The sequence below is a fragment of the Prionailurus viverrinus genome, chromosome B3 (genome assembly GCF_022837055.1).
Source record: "Prionailurus viverrinus isolate Anna chromosome B3, UM_Priviv_1.0, whole genome shotgun sequence".
Classification (NCBI taxonomy): Eukaryota; Metazoa; Chordata; class Mammalia; order Carnivora; family Felidae; genus Prionailurus; species Prionailurus viverrinus.
In genome coordinates this window covers 26,131,402-26,158,162 of record NC_062566.1, presented here as the reverse complement: position 1 = coordinate 26,158,162, position 26,761 = coordinate 26,131,402, and the positions used below count along the sequence as shown (strand labels likewise).

Sequence of the window (26,761 nt, the reverse complement as noted above, 5' to 3'; positions counted from 1 at the left end):
TGGTGTTCCCACAACCAGATGCTAGAATGGGTTGTGGCAGAGTGTGGGAACTGAAAGAGCAGAGAACTAAGAACTGTGGCCTTGGGAGTCCAAGTACGGAGCACCTCCACAGGGCTGTGGCATCACCGTACCCGGCAGAAGGGAAGAGCATCAGTGCCAGGCTGTACCAGGCCTTTGTTCAACAGTGACACCTTGTGGCAGTGAGAAGCAATGGCAGCAGCAGATGGATGACCACCCATAGTCCTCTCCCCGCTGGGGTGTGGAAACAGATGGTTTTCCCAAATCTGGACTAAGGCCTCAGGTTCTCAAACTCTTCACGGCTGGGGGGAGCCTCAAGACAGAGCCAGAAGACTCCTTGCTAATAAAGCTGGGGGTGACTTGTAGGATGAAACGGAAAAATGGAGACGCTTTGGTAGGCTGGTTGTTACCATGATGGACAGACAACGGAGCTGCAGGGTGACTGGTGCTTGGGCAGAGGGATTTGCAGGGGTTGCTGGGAGCCCAGGAGAGGGTACCCAGCCCAGGTGAGCACCTCCTGGAAGAAGCGATGTCCACACTCAAGGCGGGGCTGGGGTGAGGCAGGGCCCAGGCAGAGGGAGTGGAATGAGTGGGGGCCTGGCAGTGAGAGACCACTTGGGGGCTGGAATGCAGGTGGGTGGTGTGGTAAAGCACAAGCCCGGTCGGAGGTCGTGGGGGGAAGTGTGGGTGGAGGGCTGCAGGGCACAGCCCGTCTGTGTGGGAGTCCCCCATTTGGAGCTGCCATTGCACAGTGGAGACCTGGAGACCCCAAGGTGAAAGTGACTCACACCAGGTCACCCAACTGGCTGGGGGCCATTCAAAGCTGGAGGAGGAGGCCAGCAGGGAGAGGTCACTGACCTGCAGACGTCCAGAGTAGAGTTGCAGCAGGAGGTGGTCAGCCTGGCCCGCTGCCAGGAGAAGCAAGGCTTCGGACTGGGACGTGGAGAACTGCAGCTGGAGGTCTATGTCGGTCAAAGCTGTGGCCACGGGCACCTCCAGGTGGTTCTCACCAAAGAAGGAGGCTGGGAGAGAGGGAGCTGGGGTCAAAGTTCAGACTCTTGCCTGGAGGAGGAGAGGTACTGCAGAGAACACAGGTGGGCTGGGCTGCAGGGAGGGGGTTTCATGCTGGTGCGGCCGCACAATTCTCCTATGTGGCACTGCCTTGTCACCTGCCTGGTCCTGGCACCAGAAGGCACCGCCTCACCTGTGTCCAGCCCAGACTTGGCTCCACAGGAAGCCAGACCCAGCCATTCCAAGCAACTCAGGTCTCCTCCTCAAAGGTTCCTGGAGCCAGGGGCCTCTGCCAGCTCTGACTCTCCTCTCCTGGGCCCTAGAGGATTCTCCATTCTGGGTCTAGTCCCTCTTGGGCCTAAAGGGAAACCAGCCCTCACTGTGTCACCTGGCCTGGTGGTCGCAGCCCCCAGAAATGGAGTTCCAGGAGAACCATTCCTACCTCAAACTGATCCCTGCTCAAATTCTTTCTATGACATGCCCCATGCTTTGGCTCTTGGGCAACACTCTCCATGCCATGACCGACCTCTGTGGGTGGCCTGGGGCCACGGCTGGGGCCTGGTGGTGGTACCCACCATCTCCACTTCTCTCTTGGACCGTGCTCCCAGCTGTCTTTGGGGGTGGGGGTGGCAGCTCATCAGCTTGAGTCCAGCAAGGAGAAAAGGTTCTGAGGCCAGATGGAAACCATGTGCATTGCTGGACCCCAAATGGGCCAGAACTTCCTACATCACCCCGTATTGCTTCCTGCTGAAGAGCTATTGATAGTCCCTGGTGAGTGGTCAGATCCGGCCCTATTGTTTCCACCACGGCTGGGGAACAACAGCTGACTTCTCCAAGCCTGGGTCTGTCTGAAGACAAGGCCTGGGAGGGGCCGAAGGTTTGGAGAGCGGGCCAGAGGGCCTCTCAGGTCCACATGGCCTAAGCAGGCCACATCTGGGGTTTCCCAAGGTCAGTGGTCTCTGTGCAGGGCCCCTTTTGTCCCGCACCGGGATACCTCCTCTTTTTAAGCTGCCGCCTCCTCCAAACAGCTTCCCCAAATTAGCCTCCCTTGACCTCCAACCAGCTGCAACAATTTCTGGTTTATTCCTTTTGCAGAGATTAGGGCCAAATATAACTTTGACTCTGTCCCCAGATGTCCAGGGCTAGGGAAGGGAGGGGAGACGGGAATGGGTTAAAAAGGTGACTCATCTCTGTTGGGCTTCTCTTAAACCCCGTGTGAGTGAGTAACGGCTGATGGCCTTGATAGGGACGATCTGGCACCAGCCCACACACGTGCCCCTGGCCAGCCTGAGCCAGCTGACATGGGCCTGAGGATGTGGCATCGGCCACTGGAGGAGTCCGGACAGATGTTCAAGAACGATAATGCTCTTCCTCTTAGGCTGAGTTGAAACCCCTTGAGTTCACTCCTCTTGCCAGAACTTGCTGGCAATGCCAGAACCTCGTCTGAGGGGCTAAAGGTATCAGATGAGAACCACCAAACCCAGCAGACCCAGCAGAGCTTGGTGCCAGTGAAGGGCAGACCAGAGAACTGACAGGGGGCAGGCACCTGCAGGGGGGCTGTATCTGCAAGGGCGTTCCTTGATTCTTGAGACCAAAATGCAGCTCACTAAACTGAGGGCAGTCGAAAGGAAGGTCGGGGGCAAGTGGCCCCCGCAGGATGGATCCGTCACTCTGGCAGCCTGGAGCTCATAGCAGCTGGCAAGAGCTGACTGTTAAATTTTCAGGATTTTTGCAAGCCAGGTGATGTTGCCCGGTTGCAACATTTATACAATGGAAAGAAGCAAACGCTTCAAATCAGGGTTCTCTCTCCCAGAAAGCTAAACATTCACCTGTTTGCCATGCAAGGGGAAGGGGTCCGTCTCCCTCTCCTGAGTGGGCGTGAGCTCACACACCCATCCACATTCCCTCTTATTAAGGGTGGATGAGCGACACGGTCACGGTCAGGGCCTACACCAGGCAGGAAGTGAAGTAGATGGCTGGCTCTAACCACTGAACCACCTGCCTCCAGCCCCCTCCCAGAAGGGGAGTGCGGCAGCCTGTTTGGCCTGGTTTTTCAGGCCAGAGTGGGAGGGTGGCAGGAAGTAGAGGTACTTTCCAGAGAGCTGGGGTCTGAATGAGCCTATTGAGGGGCTGGGCCCTGCTGTTTCCTGTGGGGCTGGGCAGGGAAGCGCTCACACAAGCTGCCTTGTGCTGCTGGAAGTGCACAGGCCAGGCAGCCCCCTCGCCCCAACAGAGGCCTCTGAGGTCTTGCTGGCCAGGGCTTTGGAAACTCTGACGGTGTCGTTCCCCCCACCTCCTGGTCTCCTTCTGCTGCCCCTTATCGTCTCTGATGGGCCGCATTTCCAAGAACCCAGAAACCCTGTTCTGGGAGACAGTTGGAGGGGGGCTGTGAATGAAGAAGAGACAGTGCAGGATAGAGAAGTGAGTTAGGAGTCAATCCCAGAGGGCTTCCTTGGGGAGGTGAAGGTGGTGTAGAGGAGGAGAGAGGGAGAGGAATGGGTGGTTTCAATGGGCAGCAAGGCCAAGGGAGAGACTGGCAGCAGGGATATACAGGCTCTGGGACAGTTGAAGACAGAGGAGTAGAGGGAAAAGTAGCAAGGGCCAGCCTATTCGGCCTGACTGCGGCCTCAGGGCAGTTGGGGGAGGAGAGAAGGTATCAGTGCTGCTTGGAGACTTGGCCTTGACTCTCCTGGGTCAAGAAGACCCATGATTCATCAAACACCAGTGCAGGCTTGTATCAGCTGTGTGGGCTTCCCCTGGGGGCCAGGAGAAGGGGCTCAGTCTACCTCAATGTCGCCATTTTGTAAAATGGGCCCTCCTTCCCAGTCCCTCCTCCTGTCGTGGGGATTAGTCCCGAAGTTCCCTTTCTGGTCTGGGAGTCTGCTCTCAGATATGGGTAGGCAGAGGGTTAATGGTGTGGGCTGCCTGGGTGGTGCCAAGACTTTAGCATGGGTCGGTGGGGGGGGGGGGAGGGTGCCCCAAGGGGAGGGTAAGTGGGAGGGGCAGAAAGAATGCCACATGTCTGGGTTTCTCTACCTGAAAGACGGTAGGTAGGTGGGTGTCCAGGACTACATAGAGGTCTATTTTCGTGTGTGTTCCAGTGTGTGGGTGGCTGGGGGTGTGTTTTGGGTTTGCATAAGGCTGTGTGTTTGTGCATGTGTGCGCGTGTGGGCTGGGAGCTGCCAGGACAGAGCAGTGATTGTGCCCAGGCCCGTCCTGCCCCTCGGCGCCGCCCGCCGTGACTTGGCTGGGCCTGGCTCCATGAAAGGGGCCGTGTGCTCCTGGATGGTTCCCGCCCCCCCCCCCTCCCCCCCCCCCCCGGCCCGGCGCCCGTCCATCCCTCCCAGAGGTTTGCTGAAGGTGGAACATCCCACAGCTTCCCACCCTTCCTGCCCACGGACAGGGCGCTTCTGTCTGGGCCAAGGCAGAGTGGCTCCATCCCTCTTCCTGAGACGAGGGTTGGGGGCACAGAAAGAGCCTGTCTTTCCCCCCAAGCCCCTTCTCAGACGGGGAGGTGAAGCTTGGGCCAACGTCCCCCAGCAAGCCACCCTCTGCCAGGGCGCAGGTTGTGCTGGCATCTCCTGTCTCCCTGGGGGCACTCCTAACGTGTTTATGAATGGGGACCCGAGTCCTGCCTCTGGGGGCCCTAAGCATGAGGCTTACTTCCCTCATGATACTCTACTCTCATCTGTCAGCGGGCTCTTGGGACAAAGGGTCACCATGTGGGGAGTATCTCTGCCTATGAGGCTCCCACCGTGCTCTCCCAGGCTGGCCAGGGGGAGGGTCTCAAGCAGGGGCCCCTTTTCCAGGCACTGGGGGTGGGGGTTGCTGCAGACCTTGATCCTTTTGAGTCTTCAAAACCCCTGGGGCTAGCCAGACTGTCTCTCCCTTTTTCTCTCCCTAATCTCCTCCGTCTCTGTCTTGGCCACTTAGCCACCTTGCTGCCTGTCTCTGCCTCTCCCTGTCTTTCTTTGCCGTTGGCTCTTTTTCCCCCTGTCTCGTGCCAGCTGTAACTGGGAGCACCACCCTTGCCCCAAGACAGTTTAGAGAGTGAGGCCTGGGGCCTCTTGCCTCCCCAGCCCTGCGCCCCCCCCCCCCCAATCCTTGAGTGATGGCTTCCACAATGTCAAAGTTCTCTGCAGCTTTAGCATGCAGTAGGGTGCTTGGCTTTCTCTTTTCTGACAGACAAACGGAGGCTCCAGAGGAGAAGCAGTTTGGCAGAGAAGCAGAAAGCTGTCAGTTCTTGGCCCAGACACCTGTCTGAGCCCCGCCCATGCAGGCACCCCCCACCCCACCCCACTCCCAGGCAAGCAGTCCCTGTGTGCCCTGCTCCCAACACATTCCTGGTCGCCTGGGGGCAGCCAGGCGGCCCTACAGCCAGCATGCGTCATGGGCAGCCCCAGCAGCATTCCTGATGTCTGCTGCCTCCTGACTTTATAAGGGAGGAAGTTTGGGAGTCAGAGCTGCTGGGCAGGATGGCCAGTGGGGCATGCTCAGGGCCCGGGGGCAAAGGGGGGCAGTTGGAGAGCTAAACGTGTGTATGTTGGGGAGGTGTATCCAGTGGTACTGAGATGGAGCAGTAGGTGAGAGATAGTTGGGGAGAGAAGGGGGGTCCACATTCATTCATTCATTCATTCTCAAATACAACAATGCAGCCATGGAAAAGAAGAACCAATCTCGGGGAGACAGAAGGCATGAGAAAGATTTTAAAACCTTCTCCACAAAAACTGAACTCAGGGGTCCAGACAGGCTTAAAGAAGGAGATGAAGGAGGAGAAAGCAAGAGAGACACAGAAGGCCGGATGTCGGAGCAAGCCTGAGGCTGTGGACAGGAGTGAGGAGAATGAGGCAGGGGCGCTGCCAGCCAGCTGGGGAGGGGGAGGGGTCCTGCTCTCCGGCGAAGCCAGACTTCTTCACCGTAGCTCCTTGGGGTTTGGCACCAGGTGTGCAGATCCTGTTCCAGATCCACATCCTAGGCAGACAGGGGTGAGGCTGGGAGAGTCCTTCTGAGAAGTCAGAGGGGGGCTGTGGGGGAGTGCCCTAGGAGGGCCAAGGCAGGGATGAAGGGCTCTCTGTCTCCCCTATGGGTGTAATGTGGGTGGCCCTGTGTGAGAGTAAGGATGGGCCAGGTGCCCTGCCCCAGCAGCTGGGCCCACCCTGAGGTCACCCAGGTCCCGCAGAACTCAGGCCAGATCCCCTCCCCTTGTGCCTCCAAGGGATGTGCTTTTTCTTTACCAGCTTTCTGTCCCCAAGCCAGGGCACTTCTGAGGAGGCTGGGAAGGATGGAAACTTATTTAGAACCAGAGCTACAGACCCCGGGGCCAGTGGCGCTGAAGATCCCTGCACTGCCCCCTTCCATTTCAGAGCTGGGAAAACAATGCCGTGTGCTGATACTCAGTCCCCCAGAGCATCCAAGACCTGTGCATGGTCACGGTGGGTGGCACATAGCCACGAATGTGACTGAGTGCAGGTCAGTGCCACGTATCACAGTGTATGGAGGGGAGTGTGGGGCAGGTGAGGATGTGGTGCGGTGGGTCCCGTCTGGCTCTAGATACTGGACATGACCCTTCCTGAGCATGCCTGACCCTGTGCCTACTCGGTGTCAGCCCCCACCTCAGCACGTCCCAAGGCTCAGTCCTTTCAACTGAGCTATCACCAAGCTTATTACCTCTGAGAGGAACCAGGGGGAAGGTTACAGGGAAAGACTTCAGGTCAGATCAAAGGGACAACATAACCTGCTCATGGTGGTGACAATGGGATCACAAGAGCCAAGCCCAGATGCTTACTACCTGCCAGGGCTAGCTGCCTGGGAGATGCACACACACCTGCAGACTCATAGCACTCACTGCTCTGGCTCTCCTTCCTCCCTGCTTCCAGCCTGAGAGTCCATAACCCAAGGCCACCTCAGAGGCCTGCTGACCACCTGCTCCTCTCTTACCCCACAAGCCACGCCCATAGGAACAACAGTAGTTTAGTTCAAAGTCACACGGAACTTAGACAAGTAGCTGTTCCTCTTGGCAGATAGTAGCTTCCCAGCAGAATGCGGGACGCCAGGCTCTGTGTGCTCACGGCAAATGGCCTCCTCATCTCAACCCTATGGAAACCTCGGCCGGGGTCAATGTGGGCCTGTTCCTCTACATTCCAAGAACTCTTGAACCACAGGACTCACTGTCAGGGCACTTGACCTTCTGTTTGGTCGCAAGGTCAAGGAGGCCAGGGCAGGGCAACAGTTTCCTCAGCTATTGGCTGAATCCTGACCCTGGTCCCTGGCTTCAGTGGCTCGTCCTCTAACCAAGAGCTTAGAAGCCACCCAAGCCAAGGGTGTGTATATATATATATATATATGTATATTTATATACATATTCTTATATATATATATGTATATTTATATATATTCCTATATATATATATGTATATATATAAACATTTCCAATTTAGGGACCTCTTCTAGAAGGTGAGTATCCCTGAACTGGTGGATTAGGCGATGCTAAACTTGGTCCATAGACACTGACAGGGGCAGGGCTGGTACCCTGGGCTCCCAGCCACATGTCCCAACCCTGGGGCCATGTGTGGCACAGAGGAAGCGGGAGGGAAAATGAGAGGTTTGCAGGAAGAAGCAGCTCAGAGTCCACCCAGGCTGGAGGGCCGGGGTGGGGAAGAAGCAGGGCCTCAATGGCGTCTTTGTAGGAAGCGCGGTCGCTCCCCTAGCCTGAGGCACAGGGGGTGGGGCTGCTGTGGTATGGAGCAATTCTGAGAGGCTTTTCCTTGCCTTATAATTTTCCTCCTTGTGCAGGGAGACGGCTGGATTTCCAGGCCCTCTTCCCTATCTCCTTTCCCCAGCTTTCCTGGCCCTGGGGGGGATGGGGGGGCCCTCCTCTTAGAGGGCCCAGGCTGAGGTAGGGGGTCTCGCGGGGAAGAAACAGAGCAAGGGACCTTCCTCACCTGGCATTGGGCCTGCTCAACAGCCCCTTCCCCCAACAAGGTCCCGTGAGGTAGCTCCCATTTTACCGGTGAGGAAACTGAGGCTCAAAGAGGGCACCACCTGTGCTAAGACGTCAGGAGGAGCAGTGGCAGAGCTGGATTTGAGCCCCTGTGCTCGAGGCTCTGGAGCTGGGTGTTGTGGTATCAGGGAGGGGCATGTGTACACAGAAGCAGTGTGGGGGGGCGGTTATTGTTGCGTGTGAATCGGAAGTGGGGCAGCGGGAGGAGGGTGTGAGAGCTGGCCCCTTGCCTGGGGAAGACACACTTTTTCCCTTCCTGTTTTCAGGGTCTCCTGGGGTTGGGGAGAGCGAAGAAGGGAGGGGAGAGCATTTGCTTTCCATGGTTGGCTTGGCAGCCGGCCTCTCCTGGTGTGGCTGGACGCGGGTCCGGTTCTGGGGCTGGCTGGATCAGGGAGGGCTCTTCTCCAGGGCTGGCTAAGGATGGCATGTTCCAAAAGCCAGCGATAAGTGTTGGCCATGCCCACTGGGGTCTTAGAGGTCAGGGAAGAGGGTGGAGAGGCAAGGGCGTGGGCAAGAAGCCTGGCCCAGGGGGGCTGTGGGGCCACCCCCTCTCTCGGGCTGAATCCAGAGTCAGAAAGCATGTGGAAGCCTGTTGCTCATCTCTGAGCTCCCTTTCAGCTCTGGGATGAGAAACCGTTAGGGGTAGGGCCCTTGGGGAGGTGCCTTGGGGCTTCCCCGAGCCTGGCAGACTGGGCTTGGAGACAGTGAGTGTGTGAGCTGGGAAGGGGGGTTAGCGGAAGCAATGACTGTTGGTCTGGACACAGGCCTGGACCAATTTGGCCCAGCTTGTGCTCAAGAGTCTGTGTGTCCTGGAGAAGCCACCGCTCCCTCTGCCTCAGTTGCCCTATCCGAAGGGGATAATCCCACAGATGGAAGTCCCATGTCCAGGAGACCAGAGGAAGCAGGGGCTTGGGATGGGGACTACCTCCCCCCCCCTCCCCCCTCCCCCCTCCCCCCCCCCCCCCCCCCCCCCCCCCGCACTCCCCCAACACCTTCTAGCCACATGCAGCCATGCTCTCTTTGGCTTCAGTCTTCCCATCTGTGCAGCCTGGATGGGGAGCCTGACACAAACCTGGCTTGCCCAGCCCAGCTCAGCCGTTAGTGGCCGATAGAGAGGTGTGGTCACTACAGCAGGTATAGTGCAGCCACTTCTGGCCTAAGAGGCCACAAGCCCAACTCTCCGGGGCTCTGGACCCACCTGCCAATGCCCCAGAGACATCTGTACCAGACACACCCGAGCCCACCCAGCTCCAGCCAGACTCAGTGTCATCTGTTCCCAAACCTGCCTGCCTTCCAGAGAAGGCCTCACCACCCACTCACTGCTGGGTGGAAATCTGAAAATCGTTTTGGACATTCTCCCTCCTCCTTCCCCATGTTCCAACCATCTTGCCCCCAAATTCTCTTTCAAATTCATCTCCCCCTCTTGCTCTTCTGTGCCATCCCACAAGGCAGATGGTCACCATCCCTTGTCTGGCTCAATGAAGTTCCTGCCTTGTTTTGCTAATAGCAGCCACAGTTAACCCAAACTGAAAGTCACTCTGTCATCTCCCCTTGTCTGGAAGCCTTCGATGGCTCCTCATTGCCCCACGATCAAGCCCCCACCCTAGTATGGCACTGAAGGTGCTGGGTGACCCTGCCCCAGCCCTGCCAGGTTTTCCTGGTCACCTCCCTTGAACACCCCACATGCCAGCCTCACTAGACCTTGGGCTGTTTTCCATCCACGACTGACAGGTCCCCGCTCCCAGCCTTTGCTCAGGCTGGGCCTCCTGCCTGGCCAGCTCTTCTTCCCTCTCTGCCTGTGGAATGCCCTCCTGCTCTTTCGGACAGGACAGGAAGTCTTCCCCCACTCTTCCCCACAGCCCAAAGTTCCTTCTCTGCAAAGACGCTCAGCTGTGGCTTGGGGAGTTGTGCCACTGTGGCCTCTCTGCTAACACCCTGTGTCTCCAGAACAAGACTGGCTCTGCTTGGTGAAGGGAGATGGGAAGCAGGGGGAGGGGTCCAACGTGGGGAGAGGGGCAGCTGCGTTCTCTCTGGTTGAGCCAGCCGCAGGGGCTCCGTCTGCAAGCTGGCCCCAGCTCTCTCCCCCACTGTGTCTCACCTCCCGGCTTCTCTTCAGTCCTCCTCTCCCTCCAGGACTCCAGTGCCCAGGCAGGGGGCTGGACACAATGGCTGGGGCGAGGTCGGGGACTGCCCCAGCCAGGGAGTGCTTTTCTGGGCCTGTGGTGAAAGAGTCTGGTGCTTGTTTTTAAAGAAAATAGCATCAGAGCCCCTATTTATAGCTGGAGGCCATAGCCACAGACAGGAGATGGCTGGGGCTGAGGCTGTGCAGGCTCCCGCTCAGGCAGGGGCTGGGGGTGGGGCCATTCCCAGGCCCCCTGCCCCCCTTTCTCAGCCTCTGAGGAAGTGCCCGTGGGATCCTGACATCCCCTATGACAGGATGACAGGATGACAGGATGACAGGATGTAGCCTGTGCTTTGGGGTGGGGGAAGGAGGGGACTTGGGTGAGGGGATGGAAAATTTCTCTCAGGATTGGTCCCTGGGGCCCAGAGCCCCTTGTGGGAATGCGTGGAGGTGAGGGTGTGTTGTGTCTGCTGGGAAGACAAGGAAGGACCTGTTGGGGGTTGCCGGATGCAGAGGCAGTGCTCTGGGTTGCCACGGGGACGGGGATGGGTGAAGGAAAGGGAACAGAGCAGGGTCAGAGACCGAGAGACAGACACGGGGAAGAGGCAGAGGGATGGGGGAAGAGAGGCCTGTAGCTTGGCTGACACCATGTGGAGAAGGGGATAGAGAAGCCAGGAGAGACTTCAAGTGGAAGCCTCTGTGACACAGAAAGTCTTCATGGTGCTCTGGGCAGTGTGGTCAAGGTCTGAGCTGGATCCAGTAAGGAACGGCCCGAACTAAGCATCTCTGTGCCCATCACCCCAGGAGGCCAAGCCTTGCCCACTCCCACTGCTGCAGAGCCCAGGGCCTGGAGACCCTCAGTCTCAGGGTGGGAGGGCCAGACCTGTTGGAGGCTAAGAAATGCTGTGGGGGCATGGTGGACCCCGATGGGTTTGTCACCAAGATTCCCTGAAAGACAGTCCTGGGCTGATGAGGCAAGGTAGTGCCAGGGCCATTGGGGACAGGTCTGAGCCCGGGCTTGCTAGGGGGCGGATTCCCCCAGGCCTGGAGGTGTTACTGGCAGAGGCTGTGGCCTGGGCTCACACCTGCTGCCAGCCTCTATTCGGACCCCTCCCTTGGTTGTGCCGTTGGAGGCTGTGGCGTGGCTGTAGCCTGAGGCATGTGTCATGGAGCCACAGCCACAACCAGTGACTCAGACAGTTAAAAAAAGGAGCAGCTTGGAGCGGTGACTCAACTGGCTCTGGAGGGGCTGGGTGGGTCCGGCTGGTACAAAATGGGGTGGTCTGGGTTTATTTTTGGTAGGGTGGGGCTGGGGCAAGGGGGTGGAAGATGGGAACCGGGGGTGGAGGAGGGCTGCTACCCTCATCCCGGGAGAGCCCCGGCGCTTCATGCCAACTTGGGAAAATGGTTTCTAGGTGCCGGGGAGCTCAGGCAGGCTGGGCCGCCTCTCCGCCCCCCCCTTCCAGGCCCAGCCCACTTTGCTGTATGGCCCCAGACAAGCAGCTGGCTGTCTCTGGACAGAAGCAGAGCCCCCTGTCCTATTCTCAAGAGGCTTGAGCTCACAATTTTACAGCTGACCTTGGGGACTGAATATTCTACCCAGAGGCCCAGAGAGGGAGAGTCTGCCCAAAGCCACACAGCAGGGCTAGGTATCCCAAGGACTGTGGTTGCACAGCTGGCTCCGGTCCCTACAACATCTCTCCTGCCTCAAGACTGTCAACAGTTGGAGGGACAGGCCCCCATCTGAGTACCTGACTCTGGTGGAGCTCAGCTGGGCTTCAGATGGATGGCCGGAAGCACACGGGCGCCAGATGCTGAAAGATGGAGCCTCAGCCGGGGGCGGGTGCCTGGATTCTATTAGAACATCCGGGGAGCTGGCTGAGCTGTGCCCAGTGGTCTTTTGAGAAGAGGCTATGGGGGTGAAGGCAGAGGAAGCCCACACACCCGGATCTTAACCTGAGTGCCCAGCCCCTGCCCAGCCTCTTATCTAGAGTGTACCTACAGCTGGCACTCTCTGCAGCCAGTTTCCGAGACTCACTTCCTCTCACCTCCGCCAGCTCTGGTCTCACACATACATGGACTTGGGCATCACCAACACCCCCAATGGGTCCAAGCAGCTCAAGGCAGAGAGGGTCCCTCACTCCCTCAGTCTGGATTCTGTTCCTCATGATGCAGTGACTGTGCTTAAGGAGCAGTGCAACAGCCCCATGGGAGCTGTAGAAGCCATTTCACGTCACCAGGCCCTACCTTCCACCCTGACCTCCAGAGGGGCCCCAGGCTTGGGCAGGGAGCAGGGAAAAGATGGGTGTCTAGGCTCCCCATCCTACAAAAGTTCCCGGTGCCTGCTCATTCATTCCCACCCATCTGCTCTCAGAGTCTGAGTCTCATTTGCTCATTCTTTCAACACATACTGATTGTGTTGCACCCAGGGCCAATGATCCATCTGAGGGGCTGTTAGGCTTTGGGATGGGGCTGGGAAGGGCTGTCCTGCTGCTCCTCGCAGTGGGAGAGGTGTTTGGGCCTCTGTCCAGGGAGTTGGCCGGATGCAGGACCCCCTCCCCCTTTCTGAAGGGTTCTGGGCAGACAGCAGCTGGCTGAGAGCTCCCTTGAGAACCCACCTCCCCTTTTCCATGTCACTGAGTCCCACACAGACTTGCTCACAGGGCTGCCTCATCCAATCCCCTACTCTGGAACCTTTCTCAAAGAATCCCCTTATTGCTAGGCTGCCCCTACTGCAGAAGAAAATGGTAATAACAGAAAATGCAACCTCAGGAGCGGGTACCTACTAAGCATTTACTCTGGCAAAGGGCTTGAGTCCTCAACACACGTAGGAGGTAGGAATCATTTATCCCCATTTTACAGAGAAGACTGAAGCTCAGAAAGGTCAAATCACTTCCTGAGGTCATGCATCAAGTGGTAGGGCTGGAATTTGATCCTCGGCTCTCTAATACCGTGTTCCTTACCACTGTGTGCCTGTTCTCCTGCCTCCCCCAGCCCTGTAGAGGTTCCTGGAGCTGAGGACTCCGAGGAGGGAGAGGTGGAGTGAGTCAGGACTGAAGGGCGGGAGAAGGCACACTCTTAGCTGCTCCAAGGCACCCAAAAAGGGTGATTTGTTCCTTCCCTGACCATGGTGGGAAGTGTGTGTGTGTGTGTGTGTGTGTGTGTGTGTGTGTGTCTGGGCCTGAGGCCGGCCTGGCCAGCCTCCAACTGCAGGAGAGCTGGGCTGGCCCCAGCTGCTGTGCACAGGGAAGGAGCAGGGAGGGGTTGGAGTCGTGGGAATCAGCATCCTGGGCCCACTGATATTTATAGCTGGCCCCTCCTGAAATGTGGGTGGGGGAGGGTTGCTCTTAGGTGGGAAAGGAAGTTGGTCTCCTCTCTCCAGCCCCCACCATCTCCCCAGAGAGCAGGCTGGCCCAGGCCAGAGGCCCTGCTTCGGCCCTGGAGTTGGGGGGTATGAATCCTGAGCTGGAGGTTTCCCCCAGGATTGCTGGCTGCAGGGTTGGATACTCTCCTTGTTAGGCCTTGAGCCTGGCTGCTGAGCAACACTGTATGGTGTGTGTGTGTGTGTGTGTGTGCACGCATGCATGTACATGTACCTATTGGGCATCGTACTGAAGGAAGTCATGGACTAGGGGGCAAAAAGGCCTGTAACCCCATAGTGAAGGAGGGCAGGGCCCCAGGAAGGAGAAGACCAGGCTGTGACCCTCAGCAATCAATGGTTGGAAAAGGTCCACAGAGGTGGAGGTGCTGGAGCTAGACCTTGAAGGATGAGGAGAAACAGAGAAGACCAGTTCCAGGGAACAGCTTGAACAAAGGTGGAGGAGTGCCAGGGATTATGGATTATTACCTGATGGCTGAGTTCATCAGCCACTCTTTGGGACACAGGATGACATTGAATGCCGAGGCTGATATATCGGAGGGGGAGGGAGGGCCCAGCAGGTGTCTTTGGGCCTCTACAGGATGCTCAGGAATGTCCCGTTTGTTTCTAGGAACAGCAGGGATGGGATGTTGGGGCAGCAGAGGCCAGTCCCCATCCGTGGCTGGGAGAGAGCTGGGATTGTGTTCTGCTCCCTGCCTTCAGGCCCCCAGACCTGTTCCATCTGGGAAAGGACATCTTCCAGGGGCCCTTGGTATCCGTTTTGATATGGATTCTTTGAAAGCCAAGAAGTTCTTCCTTGTATCTGACCTGAGTCTCCCCTGCTCTCAGTATGTTTCAACTCAAAGCAATTCCTTGGTTTTCAAGTCTTTTTTTCCATTTTTTTAAAAAGCCACAGAACACTTTGCCAAAACCACATCCTACACAAAACCCAAATCTGTAAACATGCTCATGGAGCTGCTATGCGTGAATTGGGGTGGGGCCGGCTTCCCACATTCCCGGGCTTAGCCACCTCTGAATGTAAAGCCCGGAACACCTTGGGCATAGTCTGAAAACCCCTGGTTGACTCAGTGATCAATATGCCCTTCTGTGGGCTCAGTCCTGTGTGGAGCAAGGCAGTGGATACCCCTGGTCTGCCTGCAGGAAGCTGCTGGTCCTGTGGCAAGGCCACCACCCAAACCAGGATACAAGGACACAGGGCAGGGAGGCTAGCCCCCACCCTGCTAAGACTTGGTATGTGATTCTGAGAAAGTAGCCTCCCCTCCCTGGGCCCCAGTTTCCTTACGAACCATGGGGGGGACTCATCTGGGGTGGGGAACCCCTGTAGTAAGGTCTGGGGGCGGGGCAGCTCACTGACCCACCATGACTATTAAGCCATGAGGGAGACACACACTGAAATGGATTAGCACGAGCCGTGGCCGGAGGCCTGGCTCAAGCACATCGGAGCCACCAGAGCTGGCTCCACCACAGGCTGGGAATGGCTGGGTCTGGGCAGCAGCTCGGCGGGAGGAAGGAATGGTCAACAGGACAGGCACTGTTCAGAGCTTGGGGAGCCATGCCACCAGGCCACCTTGACGGCAGCCCTCAGTGCTGCTGCCCTACATCTGAGGCGATCATGGCTTCATTTGCCACCGCAACCCTCGAGGGGGGTAGGGGACTTTCCTGAAGAGGATCTGCTTATGCTGTGACAAAGCAGTGAGGGTCCGGAGAGGTGGGGTATAGGGACACAGGAGCTGTTTCTCCCTTGAAGACCTGTCTCTCTTCCTTACTTGGGGGGGGGGGGGTGTGCCTGGGCCCACTGCTGGGTGACTACCTTCCTGGCCCGATCTGGGCTGTTGTTGAGTGGTAACACTGTGGCCTGTGTGCCCAGAGAGTTGCCTAAGGCTGGGCCCGGCATTTCTGTAAGCCTCAGTTTCCTTATCTATAAAATGGGGAATGTTTCATAAAAATAAAATGTTTCTTGACTTGCAGTGCTGCTGTGAGGCTGCGGCCCAACATGGTTAGTGTCCCCCATGGGATGTCTCTGGAGGTAGGGGCCCAATTGTAAGATGGCTCCACCCTCTCCCTTGTTGGGAATGATGCGCCCTTCTGAGAAGCCGAGAGAGCTAGGAGCCCCTACCCTGGGGAGAATCCAAGTACAAAGTTGTTCACACAAACCCGGTTCATTCCAAAATCACTCACGTACGTTGAGTAATAATGATAATGTAGTACTGTTGAAACTGGACATATGCTGGGGCAGGGAGTACACTGGAGGCAAGAGGGGAGCGGGGTGGGGTCAGGAGTTGGGGAGAGGCTGTGAAGGAGCAGAGGGACCAGCAGGGGAGCAGGCTCGAGTCCTGGAGGAAGGCTCTTTGTTCATTCGTTCCCGTTCCCGGCACTGAGTAGGAGCCACAGCACAGCACAGCACCCCCTGCCCCCCTCCTGCCCTCGCCTCCTCATCCCGGGCACCGCCCAGCCCAGGTCTGTGAGTGAGCTGGCTGTGGACGTAGTTGTGCATACTCACGTGCACACCCACATCTGTGTGCGCCAGTGAGTGTGTACGTCAGGGCTATTTCCAACTCCCCCTCCCCTGCCTGCCCCCTCCTGGGCAGCTCGCCCAGTTCCCAGAAGCAGCCTATACGCTTCCTTTGAAAGCTCCACGCACAGCCTGCTCCCCTCCTGCAGTCACTGCCAGCCGCCTGGCCCACCTGGCAGCCCCCTCCACAGCCCCCGGGGCAGGCAGCACTGAAAGACCCTTCTTGTCCTGCCCTGGAGGGCAGGCGAACGTTGGGTGAGGGGTGGCTCAGTTATACTTGGTTCTTGAACAGCTTTTCCAGAGTCTGGGTGGCCCGGGCCAAGGGCCTGGCCTCTGCCCTGCCCCAGAGGCCCCAGGGGCAGTAAGCTCACCTGCGCGCGCGCGCGCACACACACACACACACACACACACACGCTCGTGTGCCTCAGAGGCTGTCTCCAGTACCACTGGTACCCCAGAAGATCCCTAGAGGCAGAAGAAGCTACCCTAATTCAATTCTTTGCACTTGATGCCTCCATGGCCCTGTTCTCTAAGCTGCCCCCATCAGTTCAGAGTCCTCACGCGGGGAATGCAGAACCCTCCTTACCAGGAACTCCTGCCCCACCCAGTCCGACTTCAACCTTCTTTCACCTTCTGTCTTTCAAAGTCAGCTGTGCCAGCCAGGTAAGAGGTATGGGGGCTACTGGCCCCGCGGGCTCTGTGTTCACTCTGACCTCTCAATTTTACTCATGCCGTTCCCGACTGGAACGCCATCTCCACATCAGCTCAAACCCAATCTCCTACACTGCTTGTCCCTCTGCTGAAGGCCTCCCATAGGGCTCAGAAGGAGCTGGACACCACACTTATCATCCACACCGTGTCAGCACGGCTCTAGCCTAAGGTCCCACGCAGGTGGGGAGCTCCCTCAGAGCAGGGATGGGGGCTGTTCCTGGGCTGCCAGGATCCTGTGTGGGACCTAGAACACTTTGCTCCCTTTCAGGGGTCTGAGTTTCCCAGTCTGTACCATTGGAAGTTTGGCCCAGATGGTCTCCAATGGGGCTTGATTCCCAGGCCTCATGGCCTAGGTGCTCTGGAATGTTGATGAATGTAGGGAAAACATCCCAGTGCGCCTCACTCTGATACCTGAGACCTTGAGGGCCTTTGGGCTTGGGGTTTCCAGTAAGGATGGGAGTGATGCCTTCCTCAGGTAGGGGGGCTGATCCTACCAGGAGAGGGAAGTAAGGCAGGCATGGTGACAGAGATGGGTTGTTGAAGGGGAATCTGCCTGGGAGTGGGGGAGAAGATACCAGCCCTCCTGCCCCCTCCCCACTTCCAAATTCTTCCTAAAGGTAGGGATTGGCTTAACATTATAAAACCCCACTGGTGCCATGCCACTTTCTGCTCTAAAATCTTCTTCAGTTCCCCGTTGCCAACAGAGCATAGGCTGTGGGCCGTATTCTGCCATTTAAGGATTCTGTGCCCCAGTCCAATGGCTCTTCCTGTCTTGTGCTCAAAATATGCCTTCTAACCAGGCTGCTGGTCTTCCTATCTCAACATGATCTGCTCATATCCACCTCAGTGCCTTAGCTCAGGCGGAGCTCCTGCCTAGAATATTGACCCCCTTCCCATCCTCCGAGCCTTGGCTCAAGGATCACCCTCGGCCCTGCCCCAGCTTGCCTGTCAATTTCTTTTCCCCATACTCTTCACCTGGATCTTTGCAGACATGATAGGATCTGCTGTTTGAGTTTTAATTTGCTTTTCTGTCTCCTAAAAGAGTTCAAGTTTAGCCTATCCATTTCTGTGTACTCCTCATTGCCCAGCACCATGCTTGTATGTTTTTGTTGCTGAGAAGGTATTTGAGAATGGCTCTCGGTTGAAGCCCAAGGAGATGGGGGTGCTGGAATCTCTTGGCTCGAGTCTGCAGGTTGGATAAGCACCCTTCTCCAGTCACCTCAGATGGCCCCTTCCCACCTCTCCAGAGGCCCAGCCCATCACCCAGACCCCGAGACTTTGAAGGAGGGGGTCCCTGGGAACAGAAGCAAGGAGCCTGGGGATCTAGCTCTGACTCACCCCAGTGGGGGGTCCTCCCCTGACTCATTTCCCCTCTGGGTACCTCGTGATGCTGTCCATTAGAGCTGGCTTCCCTATGTGATGGGGAGCAGGGTGTGGCCTGGGCCCCTGGAAGGGAGATTCAGGCCCTTCTGTTGCTTTTGGGAATGGTCCTGAAAGATGTAGGCTGAAGCACTACATACATGAGTATGATTCATACATGGGTAGTAATGACTGATAGGCCCCGAGGCCACAGTTCTTAAGGCCTTACCTCAAGGAGAATGCTGTGATCGCGGACTTCTGGCATTTAACAGAAAGGACATGCACCCTAGTGCCTCTCAGAAGGTGAACTGTCACTCAGTCTCTGCTAGGGTCAAGCACCAATGGTGGGGACAGGGAAATGTGGTGGGGGTTGCCCAGGGCTGTCTGAGGGACGAGCTCCTGCCGGGGTGCAGGATATCTGAGGGGCCCTAGGAGGCTGAGCCTGTCACTAACCAGGCCTTCTGAGTTAGGAGAGTGGGGAGAGGAGACAGGAGCTAGAGAGGAGAGCAGGAGGAAGGTGGTGAAGAGGCCGTACAGTCAAATGCACCTGGGGCCGAGCAGGGTCCCAGAGTGGTTGGAGGAAACCAGAGGAAGCGGCAGGCGGGAGAGACTGAGGTACATGTGGGACCCCATGGAGGGTGGGGCAGGGTGGCTCCCTCCCCATTTCTCACCATTCCTGGCCTGGACTGCTGAGGCTGGGGCACTGGCTTCTTGCTGTCGCTGAGTGTCCTGTGGGCACCAGTGCCGTCACCAAAAGCCTGCTGGGCTCGGGGAGCCAAGACAGCATTGGGCAGCCCCACTGGGTATAGCGGACTATCCTGCACGGAGGCCACACCCTAGGCCAACCGACTGGGGCCACCCTCAGACAGCCAGAGCCCACAGAAGCCTCAAGATGGAGAGTTATCACGGGGGGATCTTGCTTCTACCCCGGACTGGAACTCCCAGAGAGCCCAGCCTGGAATGGCAGGAGCTTGTCTCCCAGTGGGGGCTACTTCTGGGCCCTCTTGTCCCATTTTTCTACCTCAGGAGCCCCCCACAGCTCTGGCAGTCTGGGTTGGGGGTCTCAGGCCCCTTACTCACCTGCGGATGAAGGTCTGGCCAACATGACCAGGGTCAAAGCCAGGGCCAGGGCCAGGGCAGGGGCTGGAGGCGGAGGCTGCTGGCCGGAGCTCATCGCGGCCCGGCTGTGCAGCAGGATTTGCGAGGAGGAGCCGAGCAGAGTGGCAGTAGGGAGCCCGGACACCGAAGGCGCCAAGGCGCGGGCTGAGACAAGGCTGCTCTACGCCGCGGGCTGGGGCTCTGGAGCTGCCCGCGCCGCCACCGCCTTACTTAACTCCGGGGGCGGGGCAGGCGCCGACCCGCGCTCCGGTTTCAGGCTGGGGCTCCCCCGTTGGCCCCCCTCACCCCCAACTTTCTTAAAGGGCCCGTGCTGGGCTGCCTCCTCCCCGGGCAGGGGTGAGAGGACCCTTACAGCTCCGTTAGACCCAGGCTCCACCCTGGAGTTTTGGAACAAAGTCGCAGAGGAGCCTAGATCCAAGCCCTCCCTGAGCTCTGACCCAAGGGCTCCAGGAGACCCCCTCTGGGAGGAGACCTGAGCTGGGCAAGCCCCCTCACCTACCTCACTTGTCTCTCTCCTGCCCTGCAGGGATTGGTGTGTGTGTGTGTGTGTGTGTGTGTGTCTGCTCCAGGCCTAGGAGGACAGCTGTCTACCACTACAGAGACTGCTTTGGGGCTGCTTTCTCTGAGGCCTCCTCGGGTCTTCATTTGGACAGAGAGGCACTGGTCTGAGGTTCTGCACTGCTCTGTGTCCTCTGGCATTGTGACCTTGACCGTCTCTGCCCTGCAGAGCCTCCACTTCCCAGCCTGTAAAGGAGAGATGTTCTAGACTCTCCCACAAGGCAGGAGGGATTCTCAATCCCACAGTATCATTTGCTTCAAAATAACCCTGTGAGGTGAGTGAGAACCACTCCCCCCACCCCTCATTTTATGGAAGAGAAAACTGTGGCTCAGAGCCGGAAGTGGTTCTTACAAGGCCGGAGGGGGAGTGTAGGTCCCTGACCCTTTGGGACTAGAACCCCGGGCATCCTAACACCTGAATGCAGGTGTCTCAACTTCCTGGGGCTGCCTCTTGGAAATCTGGCCCCGGATTTAGCTCCCACCTAAAAGCTTTTGAGCCCTGCTCTTCTTGGCTCCCCCGCCAGGCAACAACATCAGTCTTGTCCCAAACCACAGGAGAGAGGGCACTCCTGAGACAGAACGTCCAACCCCGGAGACTCTGCCCGCTCTCTGCCTGGCCCCAGCATCTGCATCGCCTGGCCTCAGCTTCTCTGTCCAGCAGATGGGTGGAAGAGTGCCCCAGAGTGCTGTCCCCTCCCTTCTCTCAACAGAATCCTTCTTTCACACCTGCCTGCTCTAGCCCGCTCCCACCCCCACCCCACCAGCACTCTCTTCCCAGCTCCTCCCCACCTTTAAACATTTTTTATTAAAAAAATTATAAATTTTATATTATAATGTATATTATATGTATAAATATTATATATTATATTAGTTTCAGATGTACACCATAGTGGTATATATATATTACAAAAGGCTCACCACAATGAGTATAGTTACCATCTGTCATCAAAGTTATAACAATATTATCGACTATTCCCTGTGCTGTTCTTTTCATCCCCGTGATGTATTTATTTTATAACTGGAAGTTTATACCTCTTGATCCCCTTCCTATTTTGCACCCCCCAGTTTGTTCTCTGTATTTATGACTGTGCTTCTGTTATTGTTTGTTTGTTCGTTTGTTTTTTATTTTTATTTTTATTTTATGTATTTATTTTGAGAGAGAGAGTGCTCATTTGAGCTGGGGAGGGGCAGAGAGAGAGAGAGAGAGAGAGAGAGGGAATCTTAAGCAGTCTCCACGCTCAGTGTGGAGCCTGCCTACAGGCTCGATCTCACAACCATGAGATCATGACCCGAGCTGAAATCAAGAGTTGGACGCTTAACCGACTGAACCACCCAGGCGCTCCTGTTTTGTTTTTTAGATTCCACATATAAGTGAAACCATACGGTACTTGACTTTGTATGACTTATTTCATTTAGCATCATACCCTCTAACTCCATTCATGTCGTTGCAAAGGGCAAGGTTTTGCTCTTTTCATTTTATGGCTGAGTAATGTTGCTTTGTACATATACACAACATCTTTATCCATCCATCTGCCGATGGACACTGGGGCTGCTTCCATATCTTGGCTGTTGTAAATAATGCTGGTGTGACCAGAGGGGTGCATGTAACCTTTGGAATTGGTGTTTCTGATTTCTTCTTCCTGGAAGTGGAAATATTGGATACAGAGGTTCTGCGGTTCTGAACTGCTGAATACCTAGAAGGGGAAATATTGGATCGTATGGTACTTCTAATTTTAGTTTTTTGAGGAAACTCCACACCATTTTTCAGAGTGTCCAAGCCCTCTCTTTCACTAGTGACTGTCCTCCCAAGTATAATGACACTTCATAGTTTGCAACAAAATTGAGCCCCATTTTACAGATGAAGAGACTGAGGTTGAGAGACATTAAGGGGCTTGAGCAAGTCTACACAGCTGCGAAGATGTGGAACCAGGTCTTTGACCCCAAGCCCAGTGCTCTTAACCACCACAGCGTAGTGTGATGGTGTGGTGTCTGTGTGGTGTTTGTAAATGCTGATGTTGGACCTAGGCCCTGAGTTCGAATCCCAGCTCTCCTACTTAGCTGTCCAACTTTGAACAAGTTGCTTCACCTCTCCTGTGACTCGGTTTTTTCCTTTGTATAATTGGGTCAGTGAGGATTCCGTGCACTGGTGTACCTCATGTGCCTAGCCCGGGGCCTGGCATGCAGCAGACGTTCCATAGACACTTGTGCTTTCTCTTCCTTCTCTGTAGTCCTCACGTCCTTCTGCCCCTCACAGTTTGTACACAGCTTCATACCTGTTGCCTCCCTTGATGAAAAGTCAGCCCCTTGAGGGCTGAACTTTCCCCACCAGAGGCGACTGCATACAGTGGGTGCTCAGTAAATGTGCACTGGGGTTGGCTAAGAAGCCAGTGCTGCTGTTTTGTGGGGATTTTGGCAAACCGAAGGACTCCCATCTGGTTCACCCTAGGAGGCCTGGGGCGGGGCTGTGCTCAGCTGGTCTCAGTGGCAGTAAAGCCATTGATTCACAACTTGTCCCTGTTTTTCCTTCTCCCCAAGTCAGCAAGGCACCTGGTCCTTGTGAGGGGTTAATTACTGGCCAAGTGCGGGCCTAGGGTTGGGGGTGCTGCTGGGAAAACTGTGCTTGGAGGAAAAGAGTTTTCTTTTTAGGAATGAAAGAAGAGGGGAAGAGAAGGCCTCTGCTTCTTTATGAATCAAAAAACTTGGGTGGAGATTTCTACCCACCCCATCTGCCCTCCCCTTCCCTCCCCCTCCCTCTCCTCCCTTCCTTCCCCCTTCCCATCTTCTCTCATCTCCCCAAATCCCACCCACGCAGACTTACCCACCACTACCGGGAGTATGTCTGTGGAGCCTCCAGACAAGTTCCCGCCCACAGCTGAGGTTCAAGTCAGGATTAGGTCGCAGCCTCCCCCTGCCTCGTTGCTAGCTAGGGAGAGAAACACAGGCCTGGAAAAATAATGGCAACGAGCACAGCAGTACTAACCCGCACTTGCTTGTCTGCTGGGGCTTCCCAGTTTACAAAACATTCACCTGATCTCTTGGCAATCCTGGGAAGTGTGCGTGTTGGCGGATAGCGTTCCCTTTGCGCTGATGAGAAAACTGAGGCTCTAGTGGAGATACAGGATGCTGGGGCTCCTGCACACAAAGCTTGGCCTTTGTTTAGCCTGGAGCCCAGGGCTGGAACCCTGGATAGGTGCTGAGCGACATCATGCCAGCAGACTGGCAGAAAGTTGAGGCCCCATGTTGCTTTGGAACCGATCTCTGACCACCTCCTGCTGTCTCAAGAGCAAAGGCTGTTGGACCCGGCAAGGCCTGCTTCTCATTTGTCCCCTCCCTGGCCTCCTCAGCAGGCCTCCCTGGGACCCTGAAGGCCAGGTCCTGAGCAGAACTGACCAGGACCCACCTATGTCACGAAGTTCTCTGGCGTGGGCTGGCCAGGTGCCCTCGGTGACCGTCTCTGAGTGCCCCTGCCTTCCCGGCCATATCTCAACTTCCTCCAGGAAGCCCTCCCAGTCCTTTCTGCCTTTCCACAAACTCCCTGGAGTAGTGATCTCTTCTCCTGGTGCCTCCCAGGGCATCCCTAGCCTGGTCAGGAGGTGTTACTCAATGCCTCCCTTTCCCCTAGACTGACTTCTTCTCAGCAAAGTACTGCACAACACTTGGGGCAGGGGAGAGGAAAACCCAGAACACTCTCGAAGAATGAAAAAGGATGCCCACACCTCAGGTGAAGGAGGATTCAAAGTGTCCTGAAGCTTCAGAGACCTGTGGCATGTGCTGCCTCAGTTTCTCCAAGTGATCTGCCTCTGGGAGAACAAGACAACAGAAAGCCCAGCATCACCTACTTCCCTACCAGCAGAGTTCAGCTAAGACACTGGACACGTACTCCTGGTCACTCTCACCCTCAATGATTCTTGGACTCAGTGCCGGCTCTGGCAGCAGCTATGGCTTGGTCCTGCCCCTGGCCAACGCCTGGCAGTCTGAGCGCCTCTGTGTTTTGCACTCTGACCACATGGGCTCCACCCAGGGAACCTGTGGCCGAAGCCAGCGTGCTGGTAAATGGTGGGTACTTATGCCCCAGATGGAGTGGCGTGTGCACTGGGGTGTACTCCAGCTGCCCAGGTCCTGCCTTCAGGGAATTGGCCTTCTGCCATGAAGGACACAGAACCCAGGCCACTACTGCGCAAGGGGACACAAGCTTTTGGCCCCAGTTCCATGGCCCTGCAGTCTCATGGCCAGGGGCTTCCAGGCCTGGGCTTCTGACCCGGGCCTCTGCTGGGAGTGGTCTTGCTTCTGTTCCTGGCTGGAGGCATCCATGGGGCTCCTGTAAGTGCAGGCAGCCTGGCTCAGGAGGGGCGGGGGCAGCTATTCCCAACAATTACACAATTCAGGAGCTCAGAAGTTGTGTTTGCTGTCTTCAGGAGCCAGCTGCAAATGGGAAGCTAGTGGCAAGGCTTTGCTCTGATCGGGGGCAGGCTTTGAGCCACACCCATACGCTGCAGGGGAGACAGGGGTGAGGGGTGGTGCAGGATCCCCTCAGAGCCTCTGGTGCAAGGGGAAGGACTCATTTTCCACACCGTGTCCACAAAAGCTTGTGGCTTCAGTGGCTATGAGCAGCTGGCCGCAGCTGACTCCCCTGGGGTCGTGCTATTTCTAAATGTTGGTTCATGCTATTAACCCCTGCTGTGCTCCACCAGCAGACATCAGCAGCCTGCAGAGACTACATCTGGGGAGGGGGGAAGGAAGAATCCTTGTCTGGATGGAAACTTTGTGAACATACTTGCTCTGAGTCTAGCACGGGGCAGGCAACTTTGGGGGTTAGGGCAGGGCTCCTAAAAGAGGGATGTAAAATACCTGCTCAGGACGGAAATGAAGCTTGTGATGGGCGTTAGGAGACGTGGGTCTGAGCTGGCGGCTGGGCAGGGCAGTGGAAAGAATGTCGGGTCAGGAGCCAGAGGTCCAGTTTTGCCAAGCCTTTTCTGTGTGGCCTCAGGTGAGTCACTTCGCGTCTCTGCACCTCTTCTCTCGTCTGTACGTTGTAGAACCGCCATGGTGCTTGCACGATGTTTTCCAGCAGAGATGCTGGCGCTTTATAAACCACGAAGGGCCGTGCCTGGTGGTTATGATGACGGCAACCGTTGATGCCAGGGTCCTACTCTCTGAGCGACTCCCAGGTGTCCCTTGAAGGAAAGGCAAGATGGACAGCCAAGAGACAGCCAGAGCACGCTGGCAGAGCTGTCTTCAGCCTGTGTGGGGCTCAGTGAGGATGCCGCCCTACATGAGAACACCGAAGTTCAGCCCCTACTGACCCCATTGGCTCGCTCTCCTTGTACAGTGAAATCCTGTAGTAGCCAGCCTCCAAGATGGCCCTCTGTCGTCCCCCACCTTCTGGCATTTGCACCTTTGTTTAGCCACCTCCCACACTGAATAGGGCTGACCTGCGTGGCCACTAAGGGACTGCAGCAGTGACTGAGTGTGACTTCCAAGGTGAGGTCATAAAAGATATGGCAGTTTCTGCCTTGCTCTCTTCTGACTGCTTGCTCTGCATGCCAGCCACCATGACCTGAGGAGCCCGTGGGGGGCCCATGTGGAGAAGAACTCTGGCCTTTGGCCAACAGCCGGGACCAGTTCACCACTCATGTGAGCGAGCCATCTTGGAAATGGGTCTGCCAGCACCAGTCAAACCTTCAGATGACTGCAGCCCTTACTGCCATCTTGATTGCTGTCTTTTGAGGAGCCTGAAGCCAGAACCATCCAGCTATGCCACTTCTAAATTCCTGACCCACAGAAACTATATGCAATAGTAAACGTTTATTGCCATCTTAGGCTGTTAGGTTTTGAGGATAATTTATTATGCAGCAGCGGATAACTGATACAGACCCATCCAAGTATAAGTAGTAGTCCAGTGAGCCAGACTGGGCATGGCGCTGGGACTCTGCTCCCACAAGAAGGAACGTTTCCTTGATCAATCAATGGATCAACCCATTCATTCATTCATTCATTCAACAAATATTACTTTAAAAAATTTTTATTTATTTTGAGAGAGAGAGTGGGGAAGAGGCAAAGCAAGAGACTCCCAGGCAGGTTCTGTGCTGTCAGATTGTTCTCAAGAACCATGGGATCATGACCTGAGCCAAAATCAAGAGTCAGATGCTTAACCAACTGAGCCACCCAGGCGCCTCTGGGTGTGTTGATTTTGAGGTGCTTGTGAGAAACCCAGTGATACAGTGTAGGCTGTAGGCTGTGTGGGTCAAAGCCCCCGAGAAGGCCTGGGCCAGGGGCATGTCTGTTTGGGAATTGTTGGAGGACAGACAGTGGGACTGAAGCAACAAGAGGGTGGGCTTCCCTGGCGAGAGGTGGGTGGGGTAAAATGACAGGAAGGCCCCGGACTGAATTCTGAGACACTAATAGTTCTCCTCTTAACCTTTTTTTTTTTTTTTAATTTTTTTTTTAACGTTTATTTATTTTTGAGACAGAGAGAGACAGAGCATGAACGGGGGAGGGTCAGACAGAGAGGGAGACACAGAATCTGAAACAGGCTCCAGGCTCTGAGCAGTCAGCACAGAGTCCGATGCGGGGCTCGAACTCACATACCGCGAGATCGTGACCTGAGCCGAAGTCGGACGCTTAACCGACTGAGCCACCCAGGCGCCCCCTCTTAACCTTTTTCGGGACATAATTTCACACTTGCAGGAAAGCAACAAGACCATCACAGATGTTTCCCACATACTCTTCACAAGATTTACCAAACATTAATATTTCACCAGATATTAAATTTTCTAGGTATATACGTATTTTTTCCTGAGCTATTGGAGAGTTAAGTTGCAGACATGATGCTCCTTTATCCTTGCATACTTCAGTGGCTATTTCCTAAGAACAAGGGCCTTCTCTTTCACAACCAGACAGCCATGATCAAAATCAGGAAATTAACATTAGTACAATGTTCTTAATTAGCCACAGACCTTTGTCCAGTTTTGC

At 56.1% G+C, this 26,761-nt stretch overlaps 1 protein-coding gene and 1 long non-coding RNA gene across 2 annotated transcripts in view; both read right to left on the bottom strand.

The window, feature by feature from the left end:
- Positions 1-19,389, bottom strand: part of CSPG4 (chondroitin sulfate proteoglycan 4) — a 34,584-nt gene extending 15,195 nt beyond the window's left edge. Inside the window, exons 1-2 of the mRNA XM_047862818.1 lie at positions 19,193-19,389; positions 877-1,040 (exon numbers count right to left, since the gene is read on the bottom strand). Coding sequence (XP_047718774.1) covers positions 877-1,040; positions 19,193-19,286 — 258 coding nt within the window. The 5' untranslated portion in view covers positions 19,287-19,389. The remainder of the gene's footprint in view (positions 1-876; positions 1,041-19,192) is intronic.
- Positions 19,390-21,156: 1,767 nt separating this feature from the next.
- Positions 21,157-25,189, bottom strand: LOC125168576 (uncharacterized). Its single transcript, XR_007153205.1, has 3 exons — positions 24,638-25,189; positions 22,608-22,712; positions 21,157-21,483 (listed from the first exon to the last, which is right to left on the bottom strand). It is a non-coding gene; the product is annotated as an uncharacterized LOC125168576 (long non-coding RNA).
- Between the last annotated feature and the right edge of the window lie 1,572 nt (positions 25,190-26,761).